Raw genomic sequence first — 15,051 nt, 5'->3', positions numbered from 1 at the left:
AAACCTGGCATGTTTCCTAGAACTTGCCTATTGCAACTGGACTTCAAGACCCAGAATAACCGTGGGGCTACTATTGTGTGTAGCACCACAAAATGATGAGAGCTCCATTTATCCATGCTTCTGAAGGTGCTCAAGCTTAGTGCAACACACAGTTTTATACAGCCCCATCCCCTGGGTTCAGAGACAAAAGGATGCACCAGGTAGGGCACAGGGCAGTGCCTCCTCCCCACCACCACCACCTGTTCAAAGCGAGGGCAGAAAAACTCCAGTGACACGAACCAAGTCTGGCACGCATCAGGAAGCAGACATGCAGGATATACACTTATCTGTGATAGGCAGCCTTCCACCTCATTAAAAAAAAGAGACATAAAGAGATCCACTTCATAGCAGAGGGCACATCCTCTGACGAGGCTTTTAATGTCCAAGCTGCATGGCCAGCATGCTGGGGACAGACACTTGGGGCGGCTTCCTGTTTTCAGCCAGGATGCTCTGACTGCCTTCAGCTTAAGTCTTCTTTTGTGTAATAACTACTATTATTTTTTTTAAGGCCAGACAGAATAATAATAAAAAAAAAAAATTAGTATTTTTAAGCTCAGCTGTTTACTTGGGGATCCTTCCAACTACAACAAGCCTCATGCCACATAACTATTTGTCCGAGTTAAAAAAAAAAAGAGGAAAAAAAGAAGGGAAAAAATGGGGGACACAAAAATGCAGAAGCATTGTCTCAAAGTTACAAATTGTTGGAGTGGAGCAAGCTGCACATGTTAACCCCTGGAAGGTCCACTCTGACCTCACTGCAATTCAGCAGCTCCTGCAGGACTGGGATCTGACCCGTGTCACTTAATGGCACCTCCAGCATTGCTCCTGGTGTCCAAAGATGAGGAGAAATGTATCCAGAGGTTTCCAGCACAACAGCAGGAACAGTTGCACTGCAGATCTACATGGCTGGAGGCTGAGGGAGCGCAGAACCTGCCCGTTTATTTCTGAGAGCTTCACCTTTGGCTGCAGCGGGAGCAGGGTGAGCAATGTGGCTGCTTCCAGGATATCTGCTAATCTCTTCTTTAGCACTGCAGAAGCCAGAGGCAGAGATATTTCCTGCTGCAGCAAAATATTCGAGAGTTATTTTCCTTCCTGGATATTCTGATCGGAAAAGACACAACACCATTGCACAGAGCTCGGGCAGACCTTTCCAAATCAAGTCGCCTATCAATACACGGTGACATTTTCCTTCAATGAAATAAAGCAGACACTTTGGAAATGAAGTAAAGGAGGGTGTTGCAATCTACTGCAGGGCATCCAGGGGCCTTGCAGGAGGCAGCTGTATGCACGACGTGAGCTTTGTGGCAGTGCGTCCCTGGGTTGGGTCTTTGATTGATCACATTGGGATGGGAGAGCAGTCAGAGTGCAGCAGTGATGCAATTGATCCACACGCTGCAGATACGGTTCTGGCTTCCTCGCATTGCCCAGCTCAGAAACTCGATATTCACCTCCAAGAACGCAGAGTTCTGTCACTTAAGCAGAGGAATATTTTGTGCTGCTGGCAGTGGTGGAAAGACCCTACATGTTCTGTGTGTAGCCAATAGAAGCCACTGTGGCCTTCCCTCCATGCTAGGGGAGCACAACAATACCTTAAGAAGAAAGAACCGATGGAACTCACAACATTTTTCTGATGCAACACACAATAGCCCCATGATTGTTCTGAATCTTGAAGCTAGCCCAGTTGCAATCCTCTTCCACCCAACCTTGTTTCCCTCTCTTGGTGTTTGGATAAATTGCAAAAGCAGTGCTGTATTTCCTTACACAGAGTTATTAGCTGCACTTGGAGCCCGTTCAACTGCAAATCTTGAGATTTCTGTCACACGAGGCAGCAACTGCTCCCATTGACACCTGGCCGCTTGCTGAGAGCCTGGGAAGGAGCCCAGGAGGAAAACTGCTGCTGCCACTCACTAAGGAAAACAAACAGCTTGTTTGTGCGTGTGGTTGGATGTTATTGCAAAGGGAGGTCTTGTGCCCGGCATCACCCTCAGAGCACAGCAAGCTGCTGTTGAGTCACAGAGGGTGCTCCAGGGAGGGAAGCATGACCGGCTGCGGAAGCCTCTTTGATCCACCAGGAGTGCAATGCACGAGGGACACAGCAAGCAGAGGAGAAATCCACTGCTGGGCTCTCGCTGCAGCTGTGTCCTGGACTCCAAAGCTGGATTGAGCTGGGCTGGAGTCACTGGCCAAGAGAAAAATGCAGGCAAATGCCACCCCAGCCCACACGCTCCTCCACAAGAAAGCAACTGTCCTTTGTGCTTTGCTGCCTGAGATGCCTGTGTGCTGTGGTTCGGCTGGCCCTGCTAAGACAGCACTATTAATGATGACAATCTGAAAATCACTTTCAGAGACTTCATGACGATGTTGTTATTACTAACTTGCCAAATGAGTGCTTAGACATTTTGGAACATGTAGCCACACTCCCATGAGCCGCAGGAAACAGTCAGCTTCAAAGTATTTGCCTTAAGCTGAAGGATTGACACAAATACTATCTGTACAGCGCCAGTCAGTAAATTAATTGCTATCTGCTATGAAATTCTGCTATAGATCCTCAGCTTCTCCATCCACGGCAAGCCGCTTCCTCACTGCCTTACTCCTATTGATGCACTATGAGATGCTGACCTTCTCCTGGTAGACAACTCTGCTTCTCCCATGCTGTACCCTGCTGTGAGCCCTTGGTGGGGTAACGCCAGGCCCTGAGTGCTGTGTGTGGGAGAAATCCCCATTAGCTGCTGCATCACAGCTGTGCTCCCGTGCAGGGGACAGGAGGGGAGGGAATGGGATGCTCTCAAAGCATGCCCACAATGAATATGGATGGTCATCCATCAATGTGTTTTAAGCACATTACTTCTGTGTCAGAAAGGGAAAAAAAGAAAAAAAAAAAAGAAAAAAAAAAAGGAAAAAGAAAGAAGGAAAGGAAAGAAAAGACATATAAAATTAAGTTTGTGTCACTCATTTAACACTGCAATTTCCCCAGAGGATTATGCACCAAACGGAGATAGCAAGCTCATGAATATTAATCATTTCCCTGAATGCAATGCAGCCCTCCAAACAATAAGATTAGGGGAAAGTGCTATGCTTAATTTATGGATAATGGGAGAGGTAAAGGACAGAGCTCCCACAAAGGTAGGGCTCACAGCTGGAGGGAGAGGCCTCCAGGAGGAAGAGGGCAGATCCAGATTTGTGAGGGACCAAACAAGCTCTTGGGGCCAAGCGGCAGCAAAAGAAAAGGTGTTAACGGATCGCTGACAAATTAAAATCATACTTCTCTCCGAACAGCCACTGTGACTAATGCTGCAAGCACGCCAGAAATCGGCAGCAAACTCAAGAGCTAAACACTCTGTGCCTTCTCGTGGTGTTTCGCACCCCAAGTCCCAACCCAGTGCCCAGGGAGATGTGTGCCTGACCCCACACCCTCAGCCAAAGGCAGCAGAAGTGCTGCCCCGCACTGCTGTACAAAGGCTTCAGCGCGGAGCCCTTCCAAGCAAAGGAGATAAAGTGCAGCAATAATAACACCAGTGAGATGTGGTTCAAAACCCCATAAATTACCAGGCAAACTTACAGCTAGATAGAAGTTTTGCAGCCACTTTCCAGCTGGTTTGCAATGAGTCTATCGGTCTTTACTCATCTCTTTTCATATTACTCTCTCTCCCCCTCCCTTCTTTTTTATTGATCTCTGCATCTTTTCTATTATATCCTTCTCTTTCTTCAGCACTGGAGAGCTAAATCAATGCATAATGCACATCACACTCAACAAAAGGAATGCAAATGAAAGCAGCACTCTTTTTCAATGCACACACATATATCTGGAAGCATGTGCACGATGTTTGTGGGAGAGTGCACACCAAGGACGAGGTGCTCAGCTGCTTATTAGACACCCATTTCCCAACAGCCTGGTGGGAACAGATCAAGCGCTAAAAGGCTCTGGGTTTGCACAACTGCAAATCGTAACTCTTCCAAGTGGGGCCTGTTTTGCATGGGATTTTGCTCGAGTTTGCTCAGCAATGCCAAAAACCAGGTGTCCTGGGTGAAACCACAAGCAAGGCAAAAAGCAAAGCAGCCGGGAACAGGAGAGGGGTACGTCAGTCCCTGTGGTTCACTCTTATTCCACGAACCAAAAGGCAAAGTGAGGCCCCTGTGCAGGGCAGATACAAGATGCAAAATCTGCTCCGCGAGAGGGGAAAAAAACAACAACAAAAAAGAGTACAGGTGATAAATTTCAGCACGAGGATGGGCGAGCGTGCCGCAGAACTTCAAAATAAAGCAGCGCTGCCAGATGCTCCCATTAATTAATTAATTAATCTCGCTGTCGCTCTTCAGCATGTTGCAGGGAGAAGATGCTATTAATCTTATCTGTTTTCTTTGAGTCGGCTTTGTGTGCAGAGAAGGCCAGGACAACCTGACAGCAAAGACCACACAGTTTTGTCCCTGCCTCCCTCCCCCCTCCTCCCAGCAGAGCAGATTGATCCGCTGTTATCTGATTAGAGAGGAGAGGAGGAGGGAAAACAAAACCAAGAAGAAGGAAATAAAAAAAAAAAAAAATAGCCTAATTTTATTACAGGCACTGGAGCAAAGTGTCTTGTGGCATTTATTCAAAGGAAAGTCAGACCAATAAAGAAAAAAAACACATTAACATCGTGATCCTAAAAGGCAAAGGGACTAAAAGAGAGAGAGGGACACCTGCAAACAGGCTGCCTCTGTCCATGGGGATGTCAGCACAGCTGGATGGCAGCCTGAGCCACGGGCTCCAGCACTGAGGCTGGAGCTGACTTTTAAGTTGGCCCTGCATGGACCAGAGACCTCCAGGGATTCCGTCCAGCCTCCACAACATTCACAAGATGATACAGTCCTACAGTCCTGATTCTGCAAAGCCTCTGTACATCATGGGAGGCTCACTGAGTTCTTCGGTGAATGGGAGTGAAGGACAGTGCTGAGGCACTGGTGCAGGCTGCCCAGAAAAGTGCTATGGCCAGGAGGGATGCGGCTTTGGGCACCTGCTCTGCTGGGAGGTGTTTGTGCCATCAGCAGGGGTTGGAACTCGATGGGCTTTATGGTCCCTTCCAATTCCATTCTGTGATTCCCGGGGCACTAAAAAGCTGCACACTGCAACAAGAATATTGCTGCATAAACAACAGTCTGAAATAACTTGTTGTCCTACAAGATTATAACATGTATTAGCCTCATAAACATAGAAATAAATTACACCTTATTTCCCTCTACTCCTCACACAAGGACCCAAGCAGTCTGTATTTTCCAAGAAAACACCCCACCAGCCTCAAAGGAGACTTTTGTTTGGCTAAAGACAGTGGACTCAGGGTTATACCCAAACATAAAGGTGGGCTATGGCCAAAGAACTGACGTGGACCAGGGAAATGAGACCTACGAGGGTGCACAGCTCCGTCCCCAGCCCTTGCTGGAACCAATCTCGGGTCATGCCTGACTTTCCAAAAACCCAAAACGTTTGCATAAGTGTTTATTTCGCTTTCAAAATATTATGACTAATATATTTCAGTGCTTGAGGTCTAATTCAGCAAATCACTTGAAACACAAATGTCACTTCAAGACCACCAATAGTCACAATTAGCCCTGACCATAAATATTCTCATATTTCAATAGAGCTATTTACATATGTAAATATGGAAATAAGTACATCACCGAATCAGGCCTCAAGTATGACTGTGTGGGATGCTGAAGTAAAAATGTGGTGGATGAGACAAGCAGTTCCCAGCTTACCACCCAAGGGAAACGTGTTGCCTGTGAGGTCCGTTATATGTTGTTCCAGCCACAAGAGATAATCATCAGATTGCCGAAAAGAGCAAATTTCAGTCCTGCCAACATTATATTAACTGCTCAGGACTGATGCCCTGAGCTGAAGGCATTGGATCACGAGATGGGACAGACAGAGCATTCGCTTGGTTAGTCCAGATAAGGAATCCCATAAACCTCTTGAGAAGAGACTGATCCCTTATAAACATTAACTTTGGTTTCAGAAGGTCTGCATGTCTCATCCTTTCCCGGATCTCCAAGTCCTGTTTGGGAAATGCAATCCCCCAGCGCAGGGCTGCCCAGCACAAGGTTCAGTGAGAATTGGTCTTTTCCCTTCTCTGCCCCCAGCATTCCTAGAGAGTTTAATAAATATGTAAAGCTCACAAACGCAGCCCTGCTATCCCAGATAGCCCGAGCATCTTCCGGCCATTGTGCTTCCAGGTTTTGCTAATCAGAGCAAACCAGGCTTGCAAATGAAATCTGATTAAGTAGTTTTCACCTCTCAAAAAGGGGATTAGCCAGACCTTTGATCTTCAGATACTGATTTGCAACTCAAAGGAGGTGTGACCTCAGCTGGACTTGCTTCTGGTCTCAGCCCCTTCCCCTTTCACTCCTCCTCCTGTTTACCAGAAAAAAAAACCAGTTCATGTCTTCTCACGTAGCCAGATCTAAAGCCTATTGAAGGCGGTGGAAAGCCACCCACTGACTTCAATGGGCTTTGGATCAATCCCACAATGGCTGACTTAGCCCTAAGTCCTAGGTTGTTTCAAAGCCAGCAGAACCAATTTCCCATCAAAATGACCAGAAGCTGGGAAGATATGTTCGCCTTTCAAACCTACAAATTCCGACTTTTTTTCCTCTTCCATGACAACTCTTCAGCTGGAGATGCTGAAAATACTGTTGATTTTTTTTCCTCGCGCCTTGCATACAGCAGTTGCCCACCAGTTGTAAGTGGAAAGGCTCTGAGCCAGACTTACCAATGCAATTAAAGGATAACTCCTGCAGGCAGAACAGGGAGCAGCCGTCACCATTGATCTTATTCATGTCATCACATTCTTCCCCCAGGTCTCTACAGGCAGGGCACAAACAAGAAAAATGAGTCAGATGGCAAATGGCGTCATCCCAATGATCTGCAGAACCCCAAAGCCCTGACATCCCATGGAATGGCACTGCGTTCCAACCCTGGACACTCCTCTCCCTTCTTTCTTCAGCTCCTACTTTCATCATCCCTGGTTCACAGACTTGCCTGGCCACTTCTCTCCTACACATGTGGATACCACTTGCTGTTCTCTGATGAGGATATGAGCAACTTCCTTCATAGCTGGTGCGGCTGCAGCTCAGCAGGTGGGGAGAAAGAGAACAGGAATCTCTGAAACCCTTTGTATTAAATCTGGAAAGGCCAGTCTATGACCCCAGTATGGAATAACAAGGTACAAAGCCCAGCGGGGCTATTCCAGGTGACAGCGGTCTGCAGGCACTGGGTGGTGTCAGGGATGGGGTCCTGCCTTGCTCCAGCCCACGCTGTTGCTTGTTTGTAGAGCGCAAACCAGATGAGAAAGAGGCTCCACAGCTGTAAGTGGGGACACAACTAAGCACACTGTGACACAGTCTGGTTCCTGCTCGCTCGTGAGGCAGCTCAGCTATTGTTCGACGCTTGCTGCAAAGCCACAAGTGATGTTTGAGGAATGTGCAAACATAACAGTAGGAGAAAAGTTATGGAAAGCAAAATTAATCTGTCTTTCTCCACCTCTCTCTCCAAGACTGGCCTGGATTCATAAGTCAACTGGCTGCTCTGTTTGATTTTCCTGCCTGTTGGGCCTCATCCTGCAAATACTTGCTGCCAGGTATATAATCTGACAGAGCTGTGCTGGTGACTGCTGATCAATAACATTTCAAGACAACAACATTGGCTGGATTAAGCATTTGTTTGTTGTTACTTCTGTAATCATAATTAAACAATCTTATGCCACAAAGCTTAGAAGCAGGTGTCCCTGAAGTCCAACACAGTAAAAGAACAAACCTGAAAGCAGTTGTGAATGACTGTTTTACACTTCCAGTGGTCTGGGGGCTGGCAGCTGCTGAGAGTGAGGGGCTTACTCAAAGTGTGCAACCCCCAGCAGCAAGTCCAACGCTTCCAAGTGCACACAAGTCCAACAGGAGGATGCATCAGGAACCCAGCAGGCCACTTGGGGCTCTACCCTGTCCAACAGCTGCCAGGCACATGGGGCTTCATGTGGAAGGACAGCATCAAAGACAGTGGGAATTCTTCCAGCATAAGAGCTCCATATAGAAAATGCCACCTACATGCACATGTAACAAACAGCACAAACAGCATACAGCATGCTTCATATCAATCCTGCTGGACTCCACTGTCTGTATCTCTGTCTGTATCTACTGGTGCCAGGACAGCAGGGCCTAAGTTCCAATTAAACGTCATCGTCCTGGTAATCATCAAGCACATGAGTCATTACGTGCAGATGAAAGGTAGCCTAAGCTAAGGAGACATCAGTGGTCATCACTTTCTTTCTGTGCTCAGATTGTGGCTGGGTAGATGTGCTCACATTTATCTGTTTGCTCTTCCAGACTTACGTTTGGATAACTCCATCTCCACAGTACCCACTCCCAGAGACGTAGACAAGTGCTGGGGAGGGTTCACTCTGCTCTGCCCCGGAAACAACGACGACCTGGTATGTGTAGGTGGTGCTGTCGCTCAGCTCCCTGCAACACAAGAGGAAATATTGAGTGACAGCCCATCAAAGGCAATGACAAAGGGCAGAGAAGGAGTTACTGCAATGAGGGCTGGCCAACAGAAAGCAAGTTCTGGTTCCGTCAGGCCCTCAGAACATTTTTTCATTTTGACGGGGATAATTTTTGCTTGGCTGCTTCTTTTTTTTGTGAGCCCTGTAAATCCATGCTTGACTTGCGCACAGCTCTGAGCACATCCTGGTGCAGCTCTTGATTATGGAATCACAGAATCATTAAGGTTCTGGGAAAGACCAAGATTACTGAGTCCAACCCCAACCCAACCCCGCCACGCTCGCTAACCATAGTCCTCAGTGCCACATGTCCACGTTTCTTGAACATCTCCAAGGATGGTGACTCCAGCACTCCCTGGGCAGCTGTGCCAATGCCAGATCACCCTTTTGGAGAATAAATTTTCCCTAGTGTCCAACCTGAACCTCCTGTGTTTGACAGCTGAACTACTTGCATGTTGCTGCTGAGGTCCATGCCTGCTTCACAAGTGGCACTGCACCAGCACTGACCCCAACTGTGCACAGTGCTGAGTGGTCACAGCACTGCTGGCACCCAAAGAAGCAGCCGTGGGCTCTGTCGTGCTCAGGAACAGCACTACCTGCAGCTGATGGCACAGATCACGTAAGGAACTCAAAACGCTCTGCAAACACTGATTACGTCCTCGACAGCTCAGTCCAACTGCAGCTGCAGCCAATGGGAATTTATCTATTGATCTCAGACAGAATTGGACTGGGGGTGTTTCTCTGATAGAGAAATATGTTACCTACTTTGTGTACAGGTACTAAACCAGCAGAGTTAAAGGGAAGCTCTCTTCACTTTAAAAATAGGATTCAAACCATTGTCCTGGATCACGGTATTAGCATCTAAACAGTCACAAAAAGAATTACCAGCCTGTTCCATATTTATACAGAGCCTTAACTTCTTAAATCCTGTGAATCTCTGAACAAGACAAGATTTTTTTTTATATATATTATAGAAAAATATAAACCTAATGTGAATATTTAGGTCTTTCATGGCACGTTTTATGTTAGCAGAACTTAAGATGTTCCACAAAGAAACTCATTACCGTTATCCTCATTGTGCTGATCTGCAAAGCCACAGAGCAGGGGAGATATTTATCCTCTATAGAGCACCAAGCCATTGAAGCAGGCATCGGTGGACTGAGGTCCAGGTTGGTGACATTACTATCTCCTTACAACACTCATTAAATTAACAAGCACAACTTTAAGTCCAATACCACACATTATATTTTACAACAAAGCTGCTTCTCATGCCTGCAGCATAACTACCACGGAATGAAACACGTGCTTTCACACAGGGGTTTGATTCTTTGCTGCCACACTTTAAATTGTGGATAAAACTCAGTGGAACCAAAGCATATCACCAGTGTTTTCTTATTGATTCCTGTTGGCAACAGCCTGCAGTATCTATTGGCTAAACATGAGAGACCTCAGGTAGCATGAATCTCAGTTTGTCCGTGCTGGGGAGATACCTACCTAGGTATTAGTGTGGTTGTTTAATTAGAGTGCAAGTTATCCAAATTCTGCCCTAGTAATTCCCTGTATAAAGCTGTCATGTGAGCCAACCAGAAAAAAATCACATGAAATAACTTCAATGGCCAAACACACCCCGATGTGTAACGCTGAGGTTTTCACTCCCAGATAAATCTGCTGATTAAGATCATCGAATCATTGAGGTTGGAGAGAACACCAGGATCACGAAGTCCAGCTACCAACCCTCCTTCACTGTGCCCACTAACCCAAGTCCCTCAGTGCCACGTCTACTCTTTTCTTCAACACCTCCACGGTCAGTGACCCCACCACCCCCTGTGCCAATGCATCACCACTCCTTCTGAGAAGATATTCTTCCTAATATCCAACACGAAGATGGGAAGCATCCAATATACACTGATGAAACAAAAAGCAGAGGCAAGCTTTGAATATTAAAGGGCGATTCTCTCTCTAATTGTTTCTCAAAACCATTCATAAAATATTTAAGATTAACAAGGATATTTGTAGAAATTTAGATTTTGCCTCCGGATATCTTCCAACCACAAAAACGTTCAGTTCTTAGAAAAGCCTTGCTATCAATGAACCGTCCAGGCAGCTGCAACATCTACAAAATAAACAGATCAACAGTGCTTTCTGATGTGCTGAAACCATGAAACACAAGCGTGAAACACTGACAGAAGTTTTCAAGTTGTGATTTTTGCACGTGATTTCCACCGGCAGGTGATGGACAGGCATCCAGCCAACAGCAAAAGTGCATCCCTGCAAGTGTGCCTGCGTGTGTGGGAGTGTTTGTGTGTGCTGGTGTGCACATGGAAGCAAAGCAAAATCAAGGCAAAGTTCACATTTGTTTACGCACAGGGTGGGAAGTTGGCAGAACAGAATGGAAGAAGACACAGTACTAAATTAAGCACAGGAAAGAATATGGTGTTTAGGAATTATTAGGTGATTGGAGATGGATGCGTATGTGGGTGAATGCGACAGAAAACTGGAAATGAAAAGTTATTACGTGGGGAGAGCTCTGGTGTCTTTAATTATATTGACTGTGAATGCAAAATCTGGTATGCGGGAAGCATCCTGAGCGCGCTGGGGAGCGCTGACGTCAGGCACTGGCAGCAGTGCTGCTCCATGCTGTCACCTGCAAGACAAGGGCTGCTCCAAGCAGGGATAAAAACAGGACTGGGGCCCTGGCTGCTGGTGGCGTTGATGGTGACAATGGTCCTTGCAGTGCTCCATGCTGTGTCAGGAGGTGAGAAAGGAGAGCATCTTTAGCGCTGAGGATGTGAACAAACACTCGTTTAAATTTATATCTATGGTCTTTTAATGACCTTTTTGAGAACTGAGTGAGCCGCATTGATCGCTGCGGCTTCCGCCCGTGGGGAGGCACTCGTATTAAAAAGCAATGACTCAAGTGCTCTGCTGAGAGGGGGAACTGGAGCATGCCGTGCAGAACGCCACCAGGGCTCCTAGCCCATCTGCTGGTGAAAGCAACAGATCCAGGGTTGGAGATGTACAGCCCTCTCTCCCTTCTCCTGGTCATCCTGGGTATGGGGGGCAGTCATGTTGAACTTGAAACATCCATTGGGCAATGGTTGCTGCTCTCTGAACGGGTATTTCTGTATAACTTACAGGGGAAAACATCATTGGGAAGCAGTTTTCTACTCAAACCAAGGTGGTTTTGAAGGATCACCAAATTCACAGGTACCCAGCTGTGACCCAGCCACACCTGCTCGATGCCCACAGCTGGGCTGCAGACTGAGGGCACAGAACCATAGAGTTATCTGAGTTGGAAGGGACCGTTAAAGGCCATCTGGTCCAAATTCCTGCAGTGCACAGGGGTACCTACAGCTCTGTCAGTGCTCAGAGCCCCAGGTCCAGCCTGACCTGGGATGTCCCCATCCAGGGATGGGGTATCCACCGCTTCTCTGTGCCACTGCCTCACTAGGGGCATGGCCCCTGAAAGCACCAAGGGAAAGCAGAGACCTGCTTCCCTCTTCCCACTACCATGCCATGTCTGTTTTTCCTGCTACAAATAATAGCAGGGAGTTTTTTTTTTTTTTTTTTTTTTTTTTTTTTTTTAGCACAACAAATTCCTGTTTTGAACAAAACTGAAAATATCCAAAAGGCTTATCCTACTTTCTGTCCTACGAAAACAGAAATGGCCGTAAGCAATGAAAGAAGACAGTGTTTGTGTTATTTAAGGACAAAATGACGAGGTCTTAGGCATCTCCAGTTAAATTATGGCTGTCAGAGGTACTGTTAAGTGAAGCAGACACATCCTGCACCGCAAGCACCCTACAAAGGACCCAGCTTGCTTTGGCTTTCAACAGTCACCAAGTCTTGTGCCCAAAGGCAGCGCTTCCCAAACAGATCTCTGCATCCTAGAATGAGCCCCAGTCCATGAGCGACATCCCCACATCCCTACAACACAGTCAACACTTGCAGGCTCTCCAAGAGCTCCCAAGACCAATCGATAAAGAGAAACTAAGGGGAAGAGGTCACTTTAGGACAGTGTGGATACATGTGCTCCGCAGCTCCCCTCCTTTTTCCTGTGTTGCCATTTGCATTGTCCACATAAGATTATTCTCTTCTATTACCTTTTCCTCTCTCACATGCACTCCCCTTGCTTTTTCCTTTTCTTCTTTTAATAAAAATGGCATGAGAAGCACGGCAGAAGATAATGAAGAGAATTCCTGCCTGGCTCTGCAGTTGGGAGAGAGGAGGGGCGAGATTCTGTAAACAAAAGGACGTCAAAAATCTGGGCTGTTTTTTCAGCTGTGGCCCAGTCTCGGGCAGTTTGGATAAGCCCAACGACATGGCAGGTGCAAAGGCCTCAGAAGAAGTCTCTGCCCCTCTCCTGACCAGCGAGCTGACTCAGAAGACAAAAATACCTGGGGAGCAAACTTGGAGCAGCTTTTCCCTCTGCCCATAACAGGGTCCCAATGGGGGCAGTGGGTTTCCTCTGTTCGCCTTGCTCCCAACAGGGGAGTGGAATGAGAACTCATGTGTGGGATGCAAAGGTGGGGATTGGAGGCTGGATTCCTGCTCTCAACATAGCTTAAGCCTGGACTGTGGTCTGACCAGGGAACCTCAGGTGAATACTTTTGGGGTACGTTTTGTTCTAGGGCTGGCTTAGCTGCCTGAAGCCCAGCCTCACCATTCAGTGCCCAACTCAACACGACTGTATCAGGAAGGCATTTCCAGTGACACCTCCCATAACCACTGTACACAGTACCGGAAAGACTTTGTGGTTGAAGTCAGAGGTTGAAGTCAAAGGTTGGGCAATCAAAATCTTTTAGAAAGAGAAAAACATTCTTTGCTCCACAATATCCATCCATGTACAAAAGTTACCACCACCTCTTCTAGATATCACAAAACCCAAATGGCCCATTACTGTGTTGCTTGTGCACACTGGTGTAAGTCTGGAACAGCTTCAGAGACCTCAGTAACATACCCAGATGCCAAACACAGCAGTTCTGCTGCAGCCCATCTCTCCGAGCTGCATGTTTGCTCTGCTCAGGACCTTTAGCGTGTCAAGCATTTGCCTTAAGAGAGAACTCTCCCTTAGAATCACAGAATCATTAAGGCTGGAAAAGACCTCTAAGATCACCAACCCCAACCCATCCCACCATGTTCACTGACCACCTCCCTCAGTGCCACATCTCCACAACTTTGGAAGATCTCCAGAGATGGTGACCCCACCATCTCCCACTTGGCAAGACAGATTTTCCTTCCAGAAAGAAAGATTTCTGTCCTTCATGTAAGGATCATAACTTTATACAGTAGCAAACTTATAGATATATATGCAACTGATTAATTCCAGCAGACTTTGATATAATCGTCCAAGTATTTGCCCTGGTGCCAATTTAAATCACAGTAGCATATTTAATAAAAAAACAACTTTGTAGCCAAGGCCTGAAAGATAATTCTTGTTTTTTCTTCTCTTAAAAATAAATCAAACATCAACAGTCAATTTTCTACTTTCTTGGTTGAACAACAACAGCAAAAACAACCACATGAACACTTAAGAGTGGAAGACAGAGATGCAGGATCTACGTGAGATTGGGTTACAATTACCAGAGCAGTGGAAATGCGAGGGGCCCGGGGCCTCACGCGGGTGTTTGCACAAGACAGGCAATTTCACGGCGGTACACAGGTTAAGTGTCGGAGCACCTGGTTGCTATTAGAAGCAGGGCAGGAGGGGGGAAATCTGTTTTGCTCGGTTCTTTGCTGCTCCAATCAGCCCTGAGCTGAGAAAGGAAAGCTCTGGGCCCTGACCCACAGCAAGCCCCACTTGCAGCCGGAGGGAATCAGTGCATCTCTGTTCATTCCCAGGGAGCGATGCCAGCAACCAGCACCTGAGGACACAGCGCTGCGGTGCACAGGAGCAGGGAGAAAACAGCATCGGGGCTGGCGGCAGGCTGGGGCGGGTTGGTTGCTAAAAGGCCATCACCGTCACCAAAGAACCTCTCTGCCTGTTGCATCGTGCCTCTGGATGAGCAGTGTGTGATTGCTCACACTGCTAACGATGTCCCGGCTGTGCCTGCAGCACCCACAGCTCCAACCATGGCAGCATTCTCCCTACCCCATGCCATACTATGGGGCTCTGCCTGCAGGAGGAACACTCTTCCCCACATCCAGTCCTGACCTCTACCATTTCCTTTCAACAGAGCCAAGACCTGATTTTCAGAGCTTAATGCCCTCCTGTGTCTGTGAAATCCCCTGAAAGGGTAAACAGAGCCACGTGAGCCTGACCTGACTGCTCCTGGAGCCCGGGGAAGCTGTGTCTATTTTCAGCAAGGCTTCGGCCAGGCCCCGAGCACACAGATGTTTGCAGTTTCCTCAGCTTCCACCTCCTCCACTGCTCCTCATTGGGGCTCTGCAGGGAGGGGATGGGCACTGGGGCTGTGCTGGGCCCATGGTGCTGCAGTGTGGGGCCAGGCAGCAGCCTGAATCCATGGGTGCATTTAGGAAAGATGGACGTGCA

At 47.4% G+C, this 15,051-nt stretch overlaps 1 protein-coding gene across 1 annotated transcript in view; it reads right to left on the bottom strand.

Annotated features, from left to right (window-relative positions):
- Positions 1–15,051, bottom strand: part of PAPPA (pappalysin 1) — a 170,444-nt gene that overhangs the window by 75,466 nt on the left and 79,927 nt on the right. The window contains exons 8-9 of the mRNA XM_042830695.1: positions 8,392–8,520; positions 6,780–6,871 (exon numbers count right to left, since the gene is read on the bottom strand). Coding sequence (XP_042686629.1) covers positions 6,780–6,871; positions 8,392–8,520 — 221 coding nt within the window. The remainder of the gene's footprint in view (positions 1–6,779; positions 6,872–8,391; positions 8,521–15,051) is intronic.

This window comes from Centrocercus urophasianus, unplaced genomic scaffold (genome assembly GCF_019232065.1).
Source record: "Centrocercus urophasianus isolate 14NV4802_14NV808 unplaced genomic scaffold, USGS_Curo_1.0 seq_34, whole genome shotgun sequence".
In the NCBI taxonomy this organism is placed as follows: domain Eukaryota; kingdom Metazoa; phylum Chordata; class Aves; order Galliformes; family Phasianidae; genus Centrocercus; species Centrocercus urophasianus.
This window is presented reverse-complemented; position numbering and strand designations above follow the sequence as displayed.